The following is a 21993-nucleotide window of genomic DNA, read 5'->3' as shown; positions in this document are numbered from 1 at the left end:
ACTGATATGTGACACGTATTAATGCAAAAGTAACATGCAAAACAGGCAACCCCCCCCCCCCAAAAAAAAAATATATATATATGTGATGAAAGTGATGAACTTGATGTTCCTTTCCAATAAATATCGAGGGTCTTATTCTGGTGACATGATGATCGATTCTTGCCTGCCAATTGACAAACACAAATTAGTATCGCTCCTATCCATAATAATCTCATAATGTAGTTAGCCTACCCGCACTGTAGCTGTGAGCTGTTGGCTAGAGCGCATGCGCCGAGATCAGAGTGGACATATTTGCAAAATAACGCATCCGTTGTTTTTTTTTGTGACGGTGCACCACCAAAACATCAGTGGAGTAGAAAATGCGATGGAAACCTATTTAACCTATATTTTTCATTTGGTACATCAACATTTAACGGTATAAGTTATTTGTATGTGCGCTACGACATCATGCACAGCCTTTTAACAGCGACACGTTTTGGAAACACATCTCTGGTGGGAAAATACGCATACTGTTTTATGTTCATTTTAGAATATTCGCATGAAAATCTGTCACAAACTGGAGGGAAACCTAGCTACTGAACACAATAGTTTATATTATTTTCCAGTGTTTCACAGTTTTTCAGTGGGTGACAGGTTTTTCATAAGTAGACCTGAGCCATGGGTAGGCTATTTCAAAATGTTGTTTGGGTTAAATAATACGAAATCAGGACTTGATGATCATGATAAACCGTTTCTCCAGATTTGTTAACAACCCATTGGCAACTACAACCCTGTAAATCTCGCGAGATTGTTCGAGGAACTAAATTCAGGGAACATGGCGACGTCTAATTTGCTAAAGGTAACAGGCACCGCAATTCAATACTTTTGATTACATTTAATCAGTCTTTGTTGCATAGTCAATGATATATTACTGTACATTGTTAAGCGACCATGCCTGAAGATGGTCTTGCAATATAGGTAGGTGATATGAAGTCCTGTTTGTCTTGCAAGCATTGAAAGGACAGCTATTTACTCCTCCAAGTCACTGGCGTTAATAACGTTAGCCTGGTGCTAGCTAGCTGTGTCAGTTAGTGGCTAGTACACACACGTTAGCTAACTGGTTAACCAGCCAACTAACTGGCTAAGAAAGCATGATCATTTAACTTGGCATGACTGTCTTTCACTGAGTTGCTAGCTAACCTCACAAACGATCGATTGCCTTTTTCATGAAACACACTAAGTTAGCTTGCTAACAGTAGTTAGGCAGCCGGTATAACAATAACGTTAGATGGCTGGTTAGAAGATGCCCCAGTAGCTGTACTTTATGCCGCGTTCAAGACAACTGGAAACTCGGAAAAAACCAACTCCAACGGTGCAAAAGCCATTTCAAAGGTCGTCCAACTCGGAATTCCAAGTCGTAAACTCGGAAGATTACTGACGTCTTGATTTGACCTTGTTTTTTCCCTCGTTCCCAGTCTTCTTGAAAGCACCACAAGAGACGTTGACTACGCCTATGACGTGTCTCCTCTAATGCCCAGGAAGCTGAGATTCAAACTCCCATTAGGGATATCGGGATACCTAGTCAGTTGCACAACTGAATCTATTCAACCAAAATGTGTCATCCGCATTTAACCCAACCCCTCTGAATCAGAGAGGTGTGAGGGGCTGCCTTAATCCAGGGCTTCCCAAACTGTTTCACTCAGGCTCCTGTTCCAGCATTGGGGAACATTAAGAAATCATAAAACCCTGATTTCAAGCTTTTAAATTATATCAAACTCAACCATTATTATTTTCCAGTGATAAAGACAAAGGATGTGTAATGGTATGGTGGAGTATGCAAAATGGGTCAACTTTGAGCACCACTATCTCCTGAATGTTGTGTCATTCAGGTCCAGTAAGTCACTTTCTGACCACTTCTACCATGGGCAAACATGTATGGAAAGTTAAATAAAAAGGGGTGTGACCAAAAGTTGCTTGAAATCAATTGGAACGATCCTATAGCTAGTCATGTCTGTATACTCACTGCATTGTTATTGTATCACTACACGTAACACTCCCTCACAGGTAAGCTGGCTGGCTATAGACAAAAACAGATGTTACAGAATTGAAGCACCTGGGTTGTTGTTATGGATAGAAACTATCCAGCACAAGCAAGCCTGTTTTCTACTAATGGGCCTCAATCAGCCTGTCCTATGATATTGGAGAAATTAACCACCACCAGGCTTGTTTACTGCTGTTGTGTTCCTGCTAATGTTCAAATGGGCCCACTGCCTAGTTCCTAAACATTCAGCAACCACTGGGATTAATATCAATTGTATATCCTTGATTTCCCATATCCTCCCTTCTCATCTCCTTTTCAAATCACATTGGAGCAGAAGAGCTGAGGTTCCTCCTCTCTGCTAAAATGTGTTTTGAGAAGGCGGCAAGGAGAGAGGATGCGAGGAATCAAGTAAATACAATTGAGGTTCACCCCTGATGTTGTCATAACTGCTATAGCCAGAGGTGACACTTCTACCCTTCTCATTCTCACCAAGAACAAAGGCTCCCTCCAGTTCGAGGACAAGTGGGACTTGATGCGTCCCATCGTCCTCAAGCTGCTCCGCCAAGAGTCAGTCACCAAACAGCAGTGGTTCGACCTCTTCTCGTGAGTATGGCCACTCGTCCATGTGCTCTGTCATACTGAGGTTGTATTCATTAGTGTGCACACATTGAAAACCAGTGTTCCGTTTGGTTCTTAGTGAACATGTTTTTAGTGAACATGTTTTATTTAACTTTTTATTTAATTAGGTAAGTCGGTTAAGAACAAATTCTAAGTTACAATGGCAGCCTAACCCGGACGATGCTGGGCCAATTGTGCGCCGCCCTATGGGACTCCCAATCACGGCCGGTTGTGATACAGTCTGGACTTGATACCTCGAGAAAAGGCTGTCATTCTGTTTATCAGGCATTTCACATTAACGCCTGTCTGAGCTGTTAAAGACCAACAAATGGATTAATTGATTGATCTCCTCCAATGCCTGCATCTGATCTCTTGGTTTCCATAGAGATGTCCATGCAGTATGCCTATGGGATGACAAGGGGCCAGCCAAGATTCACCAGGCCCTGAAAGAGGACATCCTAGACTTCATCAAGCAAGCACAAGCAGTATGTATCAAATCACATTTTATTTGTCACATGCGCCGAATACAACAAAGGGGGGTTCAATGTAAATAGTCCGGTGGCCATTTGATTAATTGTTCAGCAGTCTTATGGCTTGGGGTAGAAGCTGTTAAGTAGCCTTTTGGACCTAGACTTGGCACTCCAGTACAGCTTGCTGTGCGGTAGCAGAGAGAAAAGTCTGTGACTTGTCTTTGAAAAAATGTTGGGCTTTCCTCTGACACCGCCTAGTAGAGAGGTCCTGGATTGCGGGAAGCTTGGCCCCAGTGATGTACTGGGCCGTACACACTACCCTCTGTAGCGCCTTACGGTCGGATGCCGAGCAGTTGCCATATCAGGCATTGATGCAACCGGTCAGGATGCTCTCAAGGGTGCTGTTGTAAAACGTTTTGGGGATCTGGGGACCCCTGCCAAATATTTTCAATCTCCTGCGGAACTTGAAACTCTCAACCCGCTCCACTGCCTGTCGATGTTAATGGGGCCCTGTTCGGCCCTCCTATTCCTGTAATCCACGATCAGCTCCTTTGTCTTGCTCACATTGAGGTAGAGATTGTTGTCCTAGCACCACACTGCTAGGTATCTGACCTCTCTGACAGGTCTCTGACCCAGCCTATAGGGACCTCCTCCCTATAAACTGTCTCATCGTTGTCGGTGATCAGGCTTACCACTGATGTGTTGTCAGCAAACTTAATGATGGTGTTGGAGTCGTGTTTGGCCACGCAGTTGTGGGTGAACAGGGAGTACAGGAGGGGACTAAGCACGCACCCCTAAGGGGCCCCAGTGTTGAGGATCAGTCCAGGACCCAATTGCAAAATATGTTTAGTCCCAGGGTCCTTAGCTTAGTGATGAGCTTTGTGGGCACTATGGTGTTGAACGCTTAGCTGTAGTCAATTAACAGCATTCTCACATAGGTGTTCCTTTTGTCCAGGTGGGAAAGGACAGTGTGGAGTGCGATGGAGATTGCGTCATCTGTGGATCTGTTGGGGCGGTATGCGAATTGGAGTGGGTCCAAATGCTACGTGGCGGTACTCACCTTCGCTTTCTTGGGCACAGGGACTATGGTGGTCTGCTTGAAACATGTAGGTATTACATACTCGGTCAGGGAGAGTTTTTGATCGCACAGTTGTCCTTGAACAGTTGGTGCTCTCTTGCATGCTTCAGTGTTGCTTGCCTCGAAGCGAGCATAAAATGCTTTTAGCTGGTCTGGTAGGCTTGTGTCACAGGGCAGATCGCGTCTGGTTTTCCCTTTGTATTCTGTAATAGTTTACAAGCCCTACCACATCCAACGAGTGTCAGAGCCGGTGCAGTAGGATTCAATCTTAGTCCTGTATTGACGCTTTGTCTGCTAAGGCCTGCTAGCATTGAAATGACTGCCATTTATTCCCTCACTGAGTACTACTAAAGGCATCCGCACGCTTCCCAGCCGAAACAGTTCTGTAGAGTTCGTACATATATTATGACAACATTTTGTGAAATATTTGTTAGTTTTGGACTAACAAGTTTTTTGGGGGGGCTGTTCGGGGGCACATTTTTCCTGGAGGCAAGCCAAAGTTCGGAGCCAAAGGCGTCCTTTGTCGGTTATTGGTCAACAGTAGGGATGCTTCAATAATGTCTTTGTCATCAAACAAGAGACGACTCATTTTCAAGCACATTTTTTAATTGAAAAATACTATACCAAACATCATAGTTAGATGTACATTTTGCATGACTGAGATATCCTCTGCAAAAACATCAAAGTGAATGACTGATTTATTAAGTTATCTTAGATTCATTCTATTTTGAGGAAGTGTATACTGGCAACGGTGTCTCAAAATGAACAAACAGTACTATTGTGCTTTTTTTTCTCGTTTTTCAAGCAAATGTCTTTTAAGGGAGTATGCGAGCACACTTGTTTGGTTTGCCTAGCCAACTTCGGCTAGCCGCCAGCCGAAATGAGGCATGCTGACACCTTAACGATAGCTTGGAAGCAAGCTATCTGTGCCAGTCGGCTACTGCGTAACCAAGCACTCTACTAGCCTATCCCTGAGAACCTATATTTTCAACATCATAGTGTCTATAACACTGCACTCAGTTGTTCTCTCCCCCTGCAACATGTTGAGTAACCAAGCAGACCGTCTATTACCCCCAGTTTTTCCAATGCCATAAAGTCCATAAGTGCCATGCTCTCTCCCCCACAGCGGGTGTTGAGCCACCAGGATGACACGGCGCTGCTGAATGCCTACATCGTTGAGTGGAGGAAGTTCTTCACTCAGTGTGACATCCTGCCCAAACCCTTCTGCCAGCTGGAAATTACGCTCATGGGCAAACAGGGCTGCAACAAGAAGTCTAACGTAGAGGACAGCATCGTACGGAAGGTGAGAGAGGGGGGGGGGTAGCTGTGACCAACCAATGCATTTCTGTATTCCCAGTCATGTGAAGTCCATAGATTAGGGCCTTGTGATTTTATTTCAATTGACTGATTTTCTTATATGCACTGAAAATCAGTAAAACCTTTGAAATTGTTGCATGTTTCTCGCAAGGAATAGCCTTCAATTCTAACTGACCCCAAACTTTTGAACGGTAGTGTATATATTTAACAATAAAGCCATGTTCTAATAATCTTCTGTGTCCTCAGCTCATGCTGGACACGTGGAACGAGTCCATCTTCTCCAACATCAAGAATAGGCTCCAGGACAGCGCCATGAAGCTGGTGCATGCCGAGCGCCTGGGGGAGGCCTTCGACTCTCAGCTGGTCATTGGTGTCAGGGAGTCTTATGGTGAGCAAAATAATACTGTCTCCTTTAGCTGGGATAGAAAGGTGCCTAATGAACACGACTGTGGTGTATGTATACAATACCAACGGATGATTTACCAAATCATGGTGCCAAATTGGATAGATATTTCATGTCGATATTGGTGTGAAGCCCCCAATGACATTGATGTGGGATGTACGTGAAAATGTGAGCTACTACAAGTTACAGTGAACGAGAGAAATGAACTCTTAACCCCCCTCCACAAAGATATCTATAATCCTCCTGGGTAGTGTTCATAACACACCAAATGGAAGAAAACGTACTGAAACCGTAAGGGACTAATTGGACTCATCCAATAAGAAATGCACATTTTTGTTTACTATTGCAAAACATTGCGTGCTGATAAACTTGGCCCCTGGGGACCTCCCTGTCTTCCCTCTGCAGTGAACCTGTGCTCAAACACGGATGACAAGTTGCAGATTTACAGAGAGAACTTTGAGAAGGCCTACATGGACTCCACCGAGAGGTTCTACAGAACACAGGCCCCCTCCTACCTGCAGCAGAACGGAGTTCAGAACTACATGAAATATGTGCGTATTACCAGGATTAGGGTTGTACAATTCTTATAACGTTTTGAAAATTCCCAGATTTTCCAGAACTGGTGGAATCCTGAATTTTTGGAAAACTTGGCAGTTTTTATAAAGTTACTGGAATTTTGCCACCCTAAAGGATCCGCTGTCTCCGTGACAACCGCTCTCCTCTGTCAACATAATCACACGATAAGTTATAATTTGAATTCCAAATGGACGAGCCTAGTCCATACCCCTCAGGTGCTCATGTAGATTTGAAACGATTGCATAGGTGTAAGCCATATGGCGCAAATCCCAAACAGCCAATTGGAAGGCAATTTGAAGCAATGACCACACTGTTTAAACCTATCTACTCCTTTCAGATCTATAGTGCCTGAGGTTTGATTTGGAATTCAGTGATGACAGTGGTCGAAAGAAATCGAAAACGATCTGTATGAGACAAATACTGTTCAGCAGGTTCTTTGTGATTTCTCAGTAGGCTGTAAAATTCTGGTACCATTCCCAAAATCCCAGGTTTTCCAGAAATTAGAATAAGCAGGAAATGTGGGAATCCTTCTACTGAGATGTCTGGAAAACGTGTTTGTCTGTAAGCTGGGCTATCCATCTGAGGTGAAACCAACATGTGTGTTCTAACAGGCAGACGCCAAGTTGAGAGAGGAGGAGAAACGGGCGCTGCGCTACTTGGAGACGAGACGGGAATGTAACTCTGTACAAGCAGTGAGTATTCTATATCGCCACCACTTCTGTGTGACTATTATGGGCTGTAGAAAGGTCTGTATATAAAGCAGGTTGAGCCCTCCCGTTCAGAGCAGGGCCATGTTCATTAGAACACAAAACCTTTGAAACTGAGGTGCTGCTGTAACAATTTTACTGTTTCTGTTTCTACAGTTTTTACTGCTTTTATAACAAAAAAATACCCCAACCACCAAGGCGCATGGTCAAATTATAAAAACATCAGTAGCCTCAACATTACCATAAGCGCCAAGTGTGCTTCATAAATAGTGAAAATCACCACAAACGCAATAATGGCATTAAAATGAATGTGTCGATAGGACAGCAGTTGAAAATAGTCAATTATTGTCAGCTCGTGCTTACATGGTGTGTGTCTTTATGCAATAGCGTCAGTTGGAGGATGTCCACGTCACATAAACAATGAAAGCTGGTGAGTGTGTTGCTGCTGATGTTTTTTGCTTGAGATGTAGGGTTTGCTTTCTGTGATGACATTTTGTGCTGATAATCGGCCCTTAGCAATGTCACCGGCTTGTTCTATCCAAGCGGTGCTGTCCCTTCCTCTCTCCTGTCTCACCGTTTTCATTTGGTGGTTGAACGGGCACCTGCTCAGTGTTCACATTCCTCTGCTTTTTACGCTTAGTCCTCAGCGGTGTAGGTTGAGGCTCAGAATCAGAAGAATAATCATCAGAGATATCATAATATATTTCTTCCCCATCACGAGTCGTTTTTATTCAGATCTTGTAGCAACTCTAACGCAGTATGTGCATCCATTCATAAATGACGCACTTTCTCACTATGTTTTCCAAGTAGGCCAGAGTAGACTGATGAGACTGCTTGGATTCGTTGGTCTGATAAAGGGTACATAATTAGAATATACCAGTACAATAGATTGGTCCGCTCTGTTCTTCATTCTCAATTGGGGATGACATAATTCTGCATCGTTCGCTTCCACTCGCTCTTCAACTCTCCCTTTCTCCCCCATCATACTTTACTTCATTTATTTCATCTGTTATAGGTGTTCAATTAGTTTTGGTATAGTTTAGGTTCAGTTTCTAGGCAATTGTCGGGGTTATTGTCAACTGGGCACCGCACCTTCAACTGTCGGGAGCAGGCCCTGCTGTCGGGGGGGGGTCAACCATTAAAGCGACATTCCTTCCTAACGTATAATTCTGTTTGTAATGTTAAGATTCTAACAATGACCGTGTTATAGACTTATTTAGGAAAAGTCGAGAACGGAGGAGGGCATGGCTTTAAAAATGGCAGTGTAATAATTCCTTATGTTAAACCACTTTGTGACATGCTGATATAAAAAGTTATTTATAAATAAAACAATTTTTAAATGATATTATTGGTGACATGAGCGACCATGGTTTTTCTGTTTTCCTCCTCAGCTGATGGAGTGTTGCGTGAACGCCCTGGTGACGTCCTTTAAGGAGACCATCTTGGCCGAGTGTCCAGGCATGATCAAGCAAAATGAGACAGAGAGTGAGTACGGCCGGAGTGCTCCTGGCACCAAAGGCTCGGCCAGCTCAGGTTTGCAAACCAGGAAATAACCTTGCAGTCTTCCACTTCACTTCCTATTTCAATTTGTCCACATCAACCAACCAACCAACCTCTGTCTTTGCCCATTCTGTGTGTCAGTCAACATGTTGTCAACATTAACCCCCAAACATCAGTGTCTGACCACAAACCCACCTTGTACTCATGCAGCGCGAAACATCTCCTTACATAGAGTTAATCAGGCTGTTCATTGTAGCCTGTGGAATGTTGTCCCACTCCTCTTCAATGCCTGTGCGAAGTTGCTGGATATTGGCGGGAACTCGAACACAGTCGTGCACGTCGATCCAGAGCATCCCCAAGCTCAATGGTTGACATGTCTGGTGAATATGCAGGCCATGGAAGAACTGGGACATTTTCACCTTCCAGGAATAGTGTACAGATCCTTGCAACATTGAGTCGTACATTATCATGCTGAAACATGAGGTGATGGCAGCGGATGAATGACACGACAATGGGCCTCAGGTTCTTCTCACCGTACGTCCTGTGTGTTCAAATTGCCATAGGTAAAATGCAATTATGTTCATTGTCCGTAGCTTATGCCTGTCCATACCATAACCCCACCGCCACCGTGGGGCACTCTGTTCACAACGTTGACATCAGCACACCACTCGCCCACACAACGCCATACACGTCTGCCATCTGCCCAGCACAATTGAACCCGGGATTCATCCATAATGAGCACACTTCTCCAGCGTGCCAGTGGCCATCGAAGGTGAGCATTTGCCCACTGAAGTCGTTTACAACGCCAAACTGCAGTCAGGTCAAGACCCTAGTGAGGACGACAAGCATGCAGATGAGCTTCCCTGAGACGTTTTCTGACAGAAATTATTTGATTTGCAAATGCACAGTTTCATCAGCTGTATGGGTGGCTGGTCTCGCAGGTGAAGAAGCCTGATGTGGAGGTCCTGGGCTGGCATGGTTACATGTGGTCTGTGTTGGAGGTGGCTTATGGTAGAGGAACTAACATGAAATTCTCTGGCAACAGCTCTGGTGGACATTCCTGCAGTCAGCATGCCAATTGCACGCTCCCTCAACTTGAGACCTCTGTGGCATTGGGTTGTGATAACTGCACCTTTTTAGTGGCCTACTATTGTTCCCAGCAAAAGGTGCACCTGTGTAATAATCATGCTGTTTAATCAGCTTCTTGATATGCCACATGTCAGGTGGCTTGATTATCATGGCGAAGGAGAAATGTTTACTAACAGGGATGTAAACTACATTGGTACACAACATTTGAGAGAAATAAGCTTTTTGTGCAGATGGAAAATTTCTGGTATCTTTTATTTCAGCTCATGAAACATGGGACCAACACTTTACATTTTGCGCTTATGTTTTTGTACAGTATAGAATCTATAGACTGTAGCTTACTTTGGACAGTGTTTGATTGTAGTTCTCCGCCTCCTAGAGCTCCACCTCATGTTCTCTTTGATGGACAAGGTGCCTAGTGGCATCGAACCCATGCTGAATGACCTAGAGGACCACGTCATGTCTGCTGGGCTGGCCGACATGATGGCCTCCGCCGAGACCATCACCTCGGTGAGTGCTATACACACACTGCATAGGGAAGACAGGGAGGTCCCCAGGGGCCAAGTTTATCAGCACGCAATGTTTTGCAATAGTAAACAAAAATTTGCATTTTTTTATTGATGAGTCCAATTAGTCCCTTACGGTTTCAGCACACACACATACGGTCATGCTCACACACACAGACGTGTTATACTAACAGAAATATAAAATACATACAGTGCCTTCGGAAAGTATTCAGACCCCTTGACTTTTCCACGTTTTGTTACGTTACAGGCTTATTCTAAAATTATATTGTTTTTTTCCCCTCATCAATCTACAGTCGTGGCAAAAAGTTTGGAGAATGACACAAATATTAATTTCCACAAAGTTTGCTGCTTCAGTGTCTTAGATATTTTGTCAGATGTTACTATGGAATACTGAAGTATAATTACAAGCATTTCATAAGTGTCAAAGGCTTTTATTGACAATTACATGAAGTTGATGCAAAGAGTCAATATTTGCGGTGTTGACCCTTCTTTTTCAAGACCTCTGCAATCCGCCCTGCCATGCTGTCAATTAACTTCTTGGCCACATCCTGACTGATGGCAGCCCATTCTTACATATTCAATGCTTGGAGTTTGTCAGAATGTGTGGGTTTTTGTTTGTCCACCCGCCTCTTGAGGATTGGCCAGAAGTTCTCAACGGGATTAAGGTCTGGGGAGTTTCCTGGCCATAGACCCAAAATATCTATGTTTTGTTCCCCAAGCCACTTAGTTATCACCTTTGCCTTGTGGAAAGGTGCTCCATCATGCTGGATAAGGCATTGTTCGTCACCAAACTTTTCCCAGATGGTTGGGAGAAGTTGCTCTCGGAGGATGTGTTGGTACCATTCTTTATTCATGGCTGTGTTCTTAGGCAAAATTGTGAGTGAGCCCACTCCCTTGGCTGAGAAGCAACCCCACACATGAATGGTCTCAGGATGCTTTACTGTTGGCATGACACAGGACTGATGGTAGCGCTCACCTTGTCTTCTTCAAACAAGCTTTTTTCCGGATGCCCCAAACAATCGGAAAGGAAAGGGGATTCATCAGAGAAAATGACTTTACCCCAGTCCTCAGCAGTCCAATCCCTGTACCTTTTGCAGAATATCAGTCTGTCCCTGATGATTTTCCTGGAGAGAAGTGGCTTCTTTGCTGCCCTTCTTGACACCAGGCCATCCTCCAAAGGTCTTCGCCTCACTGTGCGTGCAGATGCACTCACATCTGCCTGCTGCCATTCCTGAGCAAGCTGGTGGTGACCCGATCCCGCAGTTGAATCAACTTTAGGAGACGGTCCTGGCGCTTGCTGCACTTTCTTGGGTGCCATGAAGCCTTCTTCACAACAATTGAACCGCTCTCCTTGAAGTTCTTGATGATCCGATAAATGGTTGATTTAGGTGCAATCTTACTGGCAGCAATATCCTTGCCTGTGAAGCCCTTTTTGTGCAAAGTACTGATGACGGCACGTGTTTCCTTGCAGGTAACCATGGTTGACAGAGGAAGAACAATGATTCCAAGCACCACCCTCATTTTGAAGCTTCCAGTCTGTTATTCGAACTCAATCAGCATGACAGAGTAATCTCGTGCCTTGTCCTCGTCAACACTCACACCTGTGTTAACGAGAGAATCACTGACATGTCAGCTGGTCCTTTTGTAGCAGGGCTGAAATGGGGTGGAAATGTTTTTGGGGGATTCAATTCATTTGCATGGCAAAGAGGGACTTTGCAGTTAATTGCAATTAATCTGATCACTCTACATAACATTCTGGAGTATATGCAAATTGCCATCATACAAACTGAGGCAGCAGACTTTGACAAATATTAATTTTCACAATCTTAACTTTTGGCCACGACTGTACACACAATACCCCATAATGACAAAGCAAAAAGAAAAATGTTTGCAAATGTATATTTAAAATATTATATATACATACATGCATGCATACATACACACACAAAGTCAAAAGTTTACATACATTTAAACTCAGTTCCTGAGATTTAATCCTAGTAAAAATCCCCTGTCTTAGGTCAGTTAGGAACTTTGGAAGTATGCTTGGGGTCATTGTCCATTTCGAAGTCATCTTAGTGTATGTAAACGTCTGACCCACTGGAGTTGTGAAATAATCTGTCTGTAAACAATTATTGGAAAAATTACTTGTCATGCACAAAATAGATGGCCTAACCGACTTGCCAAAACTATAGTTTGTTAACAAGAAATGTGTGTATGTAAACACATATACTTCGTCTGTCTGTGTGTGTGTGTATATATATATATATATATATCTCACATTTACATAAGTGTTCAGATCCTTTACTCATTACTTTGTTGAAGCACCTTTAGCAGCGATTACAGCCTCGTCTTCTTGGGTATGACGCTACAAGCTTGGTACACCTGTATTTGGGGAGTTCCTCCCATTCTTCGCTGCAGATTCTCTCAAGCTCTGTCAGGTTGGATGGGGAGCATTGCTGCACAGCTATTTTCAAGTCCCTCCAGAGATTAGGCTGTATAAATTAGGCTGTACGTAACAATGTGGAAAACGTCAAGGGGTCTGAATACTTTCCGAAGGCAAATGGGCAGTATTTTCGTTGCACTTATTTGAAATGCGTATATCAATTACTTTTGAGTATTATGTCATTTGTATGTCACTGGCCTGAACTACAGTCCAATGTACATGGCGACAACTTAATATTAGGAAGGTGTTCTTTTCAACAGTCCTGATAGAAAATGATATAGGGTCTATTTCTTAGAAAATAAGTTGAAATTGAAAAAGTTTGGAATTCACACATATTGGTTTGATTTGCAACTGCACAGTTCTATCTATGGCTTTATTTTGTTTTTTTTTGCCTACTTGAAATGTATTTTGAAAATATATATTTATATATAGAAATGTATTTTGACAACATTATTTTATTTTTCATACATTCTTTAGGGTATTTTATAACAAGATATATTTTGATCTATCGTTTCCCATCTCTACAGTCATTCAATTTTTTTCTTCAAATGAGGTCTTGTTTGGGGATGGAATTCATTAGAATAATACCTAGCATGCTTTGCAAGTGTTCATTTTTACATAAGCATTTTGGTCATTTAGCATCTAGAGCGACTTAGTCAGTACATTTTAAGATAAACAACCACATATAACCGCAAATAAATCTCTTTTGTTACAGAGAATATTGTTGAGGTTAAGGGGGTACTTGCAAAAGTATTTTATTTTGATACATTGGTCTTTAGGATATTTTTGGGGAATTATATTTAGTAGTCTTTGCCTTCTCTGTATATTACTTTTGTATTGTATTTACTGAAAGAAGGTATAATCTGTGTGTGTGTGTGTGTGTGTGTGTGTGTGTGTGTGTGTGTGTGTGTGTTTAGGACTCTGAGAAGTACGTGGAGCAGCTCCTCACCCTGTTCAACAGCTTCAGTAAACTGGTGAAGGATGCCTTTCAGGATGACCCTCGCTTCCTCACAGCCAGGGACAAGGTCAGCACAATGTTTGTCCAACATTGGTCCAACATTACCAATGAAGCCCAATGTTCTGTCAACATTTGTCAAACATTGACACAACGTTGTCAGGTAATATATGCACAGTATATGCACGTGGTTGTCACTGCATAACCTAACCAATGTTTTTTCTTCTTCAGGCTTACAAAGCAGTTGTGAACGACGCTACCATTTTTAAATTAGAACTCCCGCTGAAGCAGAAAGGGTAAGAGACGCTCTGTGTCCTACTGTATGCCTTCATTTCTTCACTCAATTAAAGATGGATTCCTGCACACAGTTGAATGCTCCCACAGTTTTAGTGACGTTGCACTTGATAAAACTGCGGCTGGGTGATCTTTTAGTTTTTTCACAACTTAAATAAAAAAGTCTACTTCTGAATTGTTAATTGCTTCATTAGTTAATGAGTGAATGTGTGTGTTTACAACACTGCTCTACTTCCTCTGTGCTGTCTGTCTGTCAGGGTGGGTCTGAAGACCCAGCCGGAGTCAAAGTGTCCTGAACTGCTGGCCAACTACTGTGACATGCTGCTGAGGAAAACCCCGCTCAGCAAGAAACTCACCTCTGAGGAGATCGAGGCCAAGCTCAAGGAAGTGGTACGTGGATGGGAGGAGTGTGTGTGTGTGTGTGTGTGTGTGTGTGTGTGTGTAATGATATGCAAGCTTTCCATATGGCTACAGCAACACTTGGATGCATTAACACATATTACATTGTACACTTCCTTCGGAAAGTATTCAGACTCCTTAACATTTTGTTACGTTACAGCCTTATTCTAGAATGTACGAAATCTGTATTTGGGGAGTTTCTCACATTCTTCTCTGCAGATTCTCTCAAGCTCTGCCAGGTTGGATGGGGTGAGTTGCTGCACAGCTATTTTCAGGTTTCTACAGAGATGTTCAATTGGGTTCAAGTCCGGGCTCTGACTGGGCCACTCAAGGACATTCAGAGACTTGTCGCGAAGCCACTCCTGCGTTGTCTTTGCTTTGTGCTTAAGGTCATTGTCCTGTTGGAAGGTGATCTTTCGGCCCAGTCTGAGAACCTGTTCCAGAGCGCTCAGGACTTCATCAAGGACCTCTCTGTACTTTGCTCCGTTCATCTTTGCCTTGATCCTGACTAGTCTCCCAGTCCCTGCCGCTAAAAAACATCCCCACAGCATGATGCTGCCACCACCATGCTTCACCGTAGGGATGGTGCCAGGTTTCTTCCAGATGTGACGCTTGGTATTCAGGCCAAATAATTCCATCTTGTTTTCATCAGAACAGAGAATCTTGTTTCTCATGGTGTGAGAGTCTTTAGGTGCCCTTTGGCAGATCAGTGCCTTGAAACAATCCTGTCTCGGAGCTCTACGGACAATTCCTTCGACCTCATGGCTTGGTTTTTGCTCTGACATGCACTGTCAACTGTGGGACCTTTTTATATAGACAGGTGTGTGCCTTTCCAAATCACTTTTTGGAATAAGGCTGTAATGGTGCAAAATGTGTCAAGTCAAGGGGTCTGAATACTTTCCGAAGGCGCTTTATGACGTATATCATTGTCTGTTTTTGTTTGTCAAAAGTACATCTAAAGTCAACCATTTCAGGTGACTTTATCTGTGAGAGAACTGACCATATGTTTTTCAGGTGACTTTATCTGTGAGAGAACTGACCATATGTTTTTCAGGTGACTTTATCTGTGAGAGAACTGACCATATGTTTTTCAGGTGACTTTATCTGTGAGAGAACTGACCATATATTTTTCAGGTGACTTTATCTGTGAGAGAACTGACCATATGTTTTTCAGGTGACTTTATCTGTGAGAGAACTGACCATATGTTTTTTTTGTCAGACAAACATCCCTTGTCATTCATGCAGCAACAGATGACTCCCATTAAAAAAAAAACATTTGTCTCCATTTTCGGACACAAAATCAGTGTATATCTGGCCTTAGGTTGAGGAGAGCGTCGATCATGTTGCTTCACCTATCCGCTTTTTTCAGATCTGCAAACACTTAAACGTTTGTTCTTTGGACGGGACAATCTTAGCTGGGTCGTGTTCATTAGACCCCAAACAGAAGAAAATGGACTGAAACAGGGAGGGACTACTTAAACTTGTCCAATAAAAAACACTTGTTTTCCGTTGCAAAACATTTTGCTACGGTGTGCAGTAATGAATACCCTGATTGCACAGTGGTGTTCTGTGTGTGTTATCCTGCAGTTGCTGGTGTTGAAGTACGTGCAGAACAAAGACGTGTTCATGCGCTACCACAAAGCCCATCTGACGCGACGCCTCATCCTGGACATCTCCGCCGACAGCGAAATCGAGGAGAACATGGTGGAGTGGCTCAGGGTATGACCTGTGTGTGTGATTGACTAGCTACAATTACGCCACTTCTCCAATTACCTCTAACCTTGCTTACAGGAGGTAGGCATGCCCGCGGACTACGTGAATAAGCTGGCCCGGATGTTCCAGGACATCAAGGTGTCCGATGATCTCAACCAGAACTTCAAAGAGTGTCACAAACACAACAAGCTGGCCCTATCAGGTAAACCAGGTAGCTGTACCTAATATAATTTACCTAATATAATATATATGCCATTTAGCAGACACTTTTATCCAAAACAACTTACAACGGTGAATGCATAAATGTTCGTATTGCTGGCCCTAGCTGGAATCGAACCTGTGTACCTGTACGTTTGGGTGTTTGGTGTAGCTGGCTGGATTAGACCTAGTGAAAAGTAATACAAATGCTATTGATACAGTCCTGTTTGGGATTCTGCTTTGAGTTTGCACTTTTGGGACTATTCCACTGACTCCGTTGTACCAGAAAAAAAGCATAGCTCAAGTACTTGAAAGTGTATATTATAGAATGAAACAGGAAACTAGAATGGACATACACTTTTTAGCAATTTGCCAAAAAATGACGGCCATCTTAGTCAGTTGTTTCATTCTAGAAACAAATATATTGTTTAAAACAATTATTGTTGTTCTACTAGTATATTATATATCTCTATGGTGTATATATTAGACATAATGGATTTGAACTCGGGTGTATTTCCTTTCTCCCCCTTCCTTCCCCTCTTGTGCAGCGGACTCTGTCAACATCAAGATCCTGAATGCCGGGGCGTGGTCTCGAAGCTCAGAGAAGGTGTTTGTGTCACTGCCCACTGAACTGGAGGATCTCATCCCCGAGGTGGAGGACTTCTACAAGAAGAACCACAGCGGCAGGAAACTGCACTGGCACCACCTCATGTCCAATGGCATTGTGAGTGTAGAGCATGTAGCAGGCACCCTCCTCTCTGGCCAGACCCTAGAGATCCTATATTTCATTCTATGTTCTCTGTGTAATTCTATCCAGATCACCTTTAAGAACGAGGTGGGACAGTACGACCTGGAGGTGACCACCTTCCAGCTGGCAGTGCTTTTTGCCTGGAACCAGAGGCCCCGGGAGAGGATCAGCTTTGAGAACCTCAAGCTGGCCACGGAGCTGCCTGACGCTGAGCTCCGACGCACCCTATGGGTAACGCACGGTGTCAATGGATAGATAGAGGTCAAAGGGTTAGCTATCGCAAGGATTAAGGATGCAAGATTCCTCTAACATTCCCAAAATTACCATGTTTTCCCAAAATCTTAGTTAAAGGAATTCCATATTTGTTGCATATTCCTGCTTGATTCCTGCAATCTTCCAACTAGGTTTGCTGGAATACCTGGGAAAGTTACTAGAAAAAAACTTCTGCTAACCACAGCGTTTTATTGATTTGATATGTGACAAACACTAAAGGAAAAGGAATCTCCGCACACTCAGGATCAATGCACAATTTAAAATGTACTCTATATACACAAAAGTATGTGGACACCCCTTCAAATTAGTGGATTTGGCTATTTCTGCCACACCCCTTTTGCCCTGCTAGAGCTGCCCGGTCAACTGTAAGTGCTGTTATTGTGAAGTGGAAATGTGTAGGAGCAACAAAAGCTCAGCCGCAAAGTGGTAGGCCACACAATCTCACAGAACGGGACCGCAGAGTGCTGAAGCGCATATCGTCTATCCTCATTTGACCGCACTACTGAGTTCCAAACTGCCTCTGGAAGCAAAGTCAGCACAATAACTGTTCGTCGGGAGCTTCATAAAATGGGTTTCCATGACCGAGTAGCTGCACACAAGCCTAAGATCACCATGTGCAATGCCAAGCATTGGCTAGAGTGGTGTGAAGCTCGCTGCCATTGGTCCCTGGAGCTGTGAAAACGCATTCTCTGGAATGATGAATCACGCTTCACCATCTGGCAGTCTGACGGACGAATCTGGGTTTGGTGGATACAAGGAGAACGCTACCTGCCTTAATCCATAGGGACAACTGTAAGGTTTGGTGGAGGAGGAATAATGGCCTGGGGCTGTTTTTCATGGTTCGGGCTAGGCCCCTTAATTCCGGTGAAGGGAAATCTTAATGCTACAGCATACAATGACATTCTAGATGATTCTGTGCTTCCAGCTTTGCGGCAACAGTTTGGGGAAGGCCCTTTCCTGTTTCTTCAGCATGACAATGCCCCTGTGAACAAAGCGAGGTCCATACAGAATTGTTTTGTTGACCGGTGTGGAAGAACTTGACTGGCCTGCACAGAGCCCTGACCTCAACCCCATCGAACACCTTTGGGATGAATTGGAATGCCGACTGCGAGCCAGGCCTAATCGCTCAACATCAGTGCCTGACCTCACTAATGCTCTTGTGGCTGAATGGAAGCAAGTCCCCGCAGAAATGTAAGAACATCTAGTGGAAAGCCTTCCCAGAAGAGTAGAGGCTGATTTTTAGCAGTAATGGGGAGACCAACTCCATATTAATGCCCATGATTTTGGAATGAGATGTTTGACAAGCAGGTGTCCACATACCTTTGGTCATGTAGTGTATTGAGCTTTTGGTCGTCAGACCATCAGAGCAGAAATAAACACAATGACAGAGGCAACACATAGGCAACGTGTGTCAAAGCAATCAGACATGATGAGCAACACCTGTGTACAAAAACAAACACCAGGAGACATTTTATTGTTTTAGTATATATTTTTTACATTTGTTAAAAAAAATGTTTACATAATGCATAAACACTTAACGGGTGTTAATACCAGGAGAAGCCTCAAACGAAACATATTAGAGCATGACCCTCATGTCTAAATCCTCATTAAGCCCTGATGGATGTGAAGTGCCAAGCATATAAATCCAAAAGAGTTCCCTTTGGTACAGCTTTTTGTCAGTGTTCCCTCTGGGTGAAGGTTAAACTTTTCAATACCCTGAAAATGTAACGAGGAGACCATGTGAACATGTATTGAAGTGGCAGGGAACAGGGTAATATTCATCATTATGCCTTATGTACACTAATTCTTTGCTTAAGGCACCTAGAGGTTTCCCATATTCAACAAACACACCCTGAAGCTCCTCTGCAGATTCCATATGACCATAACTATTAGTACTTTTTAAAAGCATTTTTCATCGACTGTTAACTGCAATCTCAACCTCCTACACTCCTCACAGCTAATTTGTTTTTATTTTTGTATTACACATTTAAGTGTACTGACTAGTCTCTCCTCCTTACCTCTTTCTATTTCCCTTTCCTTTTCCTCCAGTCCCTGGTAGCGTTCCCCAAGCTAAAGCGGCAGGTGTTGTTCTACGACCCCGTGGTGGGCTCGCCCAAAGACTTTGCCGAGGGCACACTCTTCTACGTCAACCAGGAGTTCTCACTAATGTAAGTGTTGGCTAATATAAGTGTTCACTAATCTATGTGAGACAGGCTGGGGTTTGCAACCAGGCTTTCCACCGCCACGTCAAAGATTACTCTTTGGGCTGGCTTTACTTAACTTGCAGGTTGAAGTTGGAGGTTGTCATGTATTTTGTACGTGGCACAAAAATGACACTAGGTTCCAGCTCTAAATAGTGTGTCTGTGTCCAGAAAAAACTCCAAGGTCCAAAAGAGGGGGAAGATCAACCTGATTGGCCGGCTTCAGCTCACCACGGAGCGAATGAGGGAGGAGGAGAACGAAGGAATTGTCCAGCTCAGGATATTGAGAACACAGGTACTATATAAGGGCTTCCTATTGACAGGTCATCATTGCAAATAAGAATTTGGGGATTTCGGACGTCCTCCCTCGTCTTCTTCTCAACGCACATTGGGGCAGAAGATCTAAGGTTTCGCCCCTTGCTCTTCTCCAATGCATTTAGAGGAGGCAAGGAGGGTTAAATTCAGTTGAAATTCACTCTCTCTCCCTTCTCACTCCCTTTCCAGGAGGCCATCATCCAGATCATGAAGATGAGGAAGAGGATCACCAATGCCCAGCTGCAGACGGAGCTGGTGGAGATCCTCAAAAACATGTTCCTACCCCAGAAGAAGATGATCAAGGAGCAGATGGAGTGGCTCATCGAGCACAAGTACATCAAGCGCGACGAGACTGATCTCAACACCTTCCTCTACATGGCGTAGCGGCGTTGACAACGTTTAATTGTGGTGACAACGTGTGACTTTGGGGGTTCTTCATCAGGCCTGATGGACAATAGAATATTTTTAGGCCCAACCCTCTTTGGGAAAAAAATATCTTTGGTTCGTGAGGGTTCAAGCCTGATGGACAATAGAATATTTCCAGGCTGACCTCCCTTTAATAAACAGATGATCTGTTGCATGGGGAAATGCAGACTTGATTTATGACAGCGTTACAGAAATGTTTAAAAGGAGGAGTTTGTGTGGGGAAATTAAAGGGTAAGAAAGAAAATGAGTTTGAGCTTCTCAGCGGGAGTCGACACCCACTGAGTTTTCAGTTGTCGTTTTTGGCTAGAAGGCGTTTCCTAGTCTGTAGACGGGACATGGTTGGTAGTTGTGAAAGGTCTGTTGCAATGCGTCGTCCTCCCTGTCAAACCACCCCGCAGACCACGCCCCCTCTCCCACCCCATCCATGAACACCCCACCACAATTGGAGTAACATTGGCTGGTGTTGGGTATCTCTAACGACATGGCAAGAAATAGGAAAAGCGTTAGAAGAAGCTCCGTTTCCCTCCATATCTAAAGTCCTAGTTTTGAGCCAGGCCAACACTATTCACCGGACCTCTTCAACAGAACGAGTTGTGTCCCCTGGCAGCTGTCTGAGCCAAGCTGTCGGCCATGTTTTTTGTGGCCACCGGTGGTGACAAACAAAGCACTAAAGACAATTACTCTCTGCTGTCACACATGTGACGCCGTTCTTGGACATTCAGGGTTGGTTTCCCGGGCCCAGACTAAGACTAGTCCTGGGTTTAAAAAATATTTCTCAATAGATTATCTCCATTGAAAGTGCACTTTAGTCCAGAACGAGGCTTATCCTGTGTCGGGGAAATATTCTCAACAGTATGTTAAATTTCAGAAACTGTTTTCCCAAAAGAGACGGACTGTGGGCTATTAGTTCCCAGTTCCAAATCGACCCCAAGCATTCTACCCATGGGAACTTGTCTTTCAAATTCTGACAACATCTGATAAGTGCACACGATAGACTTGATGGAGCTCTATCAGAAAGCAAGGTGGAGTAATCACCATATTGGTGGTCGCTCATATTCAATCTCTTCAGATCTACAGGAAGAGTTTAAGCATAGCTGTTAGCGGTCGGTTTAGAATTAGGCCAATGTCACCTTTTTCTGGATCTTTACCCCTCATCTCTGCAGGCTGCCTGAGCTAAGCCTCTGGGGGAAGAGGGGTTGTGTGTATTATATGGTAATAACTAGCTCTGGTCCAGAGCGTTTAAGTACGGCTCACTGATGCTGAACTTGCACGGCATTAGCAAGTCGCACGTAAACACTCTGGACCAGAGCTAGGTAATAGCCAGAGCCATATATAAAGATCTGTTTATATATAACTGTATCTTTATACATGGCTCTGATGGTAACTACTACAATACAGAGCTAAAGGTGTGTACATAAAGATGTTAATAATGAGATGATGAAATAAACAGCACCTTATTATAAAACGTTGTATGAACTTTGTTAATCGACCCTGGGCTACTTCCCAAAGCAGAATAAACTTTCAGATAACTTTACATTTCCTGGCATATACTAGCCACTGTCCATTGTTGCTGTGTGGCACTGACTAATTCCGATTCCACCGCTGTCCACTTGAGCGGTGCTGAATCTCTGATTTGCGCAGGTTGCAGCTGGTTAGTAAAGAAAGCTGATGTTGAGTGCTAGTATGGCAAGGTGGGTGAGGCATTTTGGCAAATTGAGTCCTTTTG

The 21993-nt window shown here is 43.6% G+C and overlaps 1 protein-coding gene across 7 annotated transcripts; it reads left to right on the top strand.

The window, feature by feature from the left end:
- Nucleotides 1-335: 335 nt before the first annotated feature.
- Nucleotides 336-21732, top strand: cul5b (cullin 5b). 7 transcript variants are annotated; one of them, XM_024393675.2, is made up of 20 exons: nt 341-492; nt 740-838; nt 2514-2623; nt 3024-3123; nt 5313-5489; nt 5750-5891; nt 6312-6457; nt 7094-7174; nt 8581-8722; nt 10155-10285; nt 13663-13770; nt 13932-13996; nt 14252-14384; nt 15981-16112; nt 16185-16317; nt 16853-17028; nt 17122-17283; nt 19375-19493; nt 19698-19821; nt 20031-21732. In XM_024393675.2, exons 2-20 carry the CDS (start codon nt 815-817, stop codon nt 20223-20225), a joined length of 2400 nt encoding a protein of 799 aa, XP_024249443.1. In that variant the 5' UTR covers nt 341-492; nt 740-814; the 3' UTR covers nt 20226-21732. The 7 variants fall into 7 exon arrangements, with proteins under 7 accessions (XP_024249440.1, XP_024249445.1, XP_024249443.1 ...); XM_024393672.2 differs by lacking the exon at nt 740-838 and having other exon boundaries at nt 336-492; XM_024393677.2 differs by lacking the exon at nt 740-838 and having other exon boundaries at nt 337-492; nt 8581-8674.
- Nucleotides 21733-21993: the final 261 nt, after the last annotated feature.

Source organism: Oncorhynchus tshawytscha, linkage group LG30 (assembly GCF_018296145.1).
Source record: "Oncorhynchus tshawytscha isolate Ot180627B linkage group LG30, Otsh_v2.0, whole genome shotgun sequence".
Taxonomy (NCBI): domain Eukaryota; kingdom Metazoa; phylum Chordata; class Actinopteri; order Salmoniformes; family Salmonidae; genus Oncorhynchus; species Oncorhynchus tshawytscha.
This window is presented reverse-complemented; position numbering and strand designations above follow the sequence as displayed.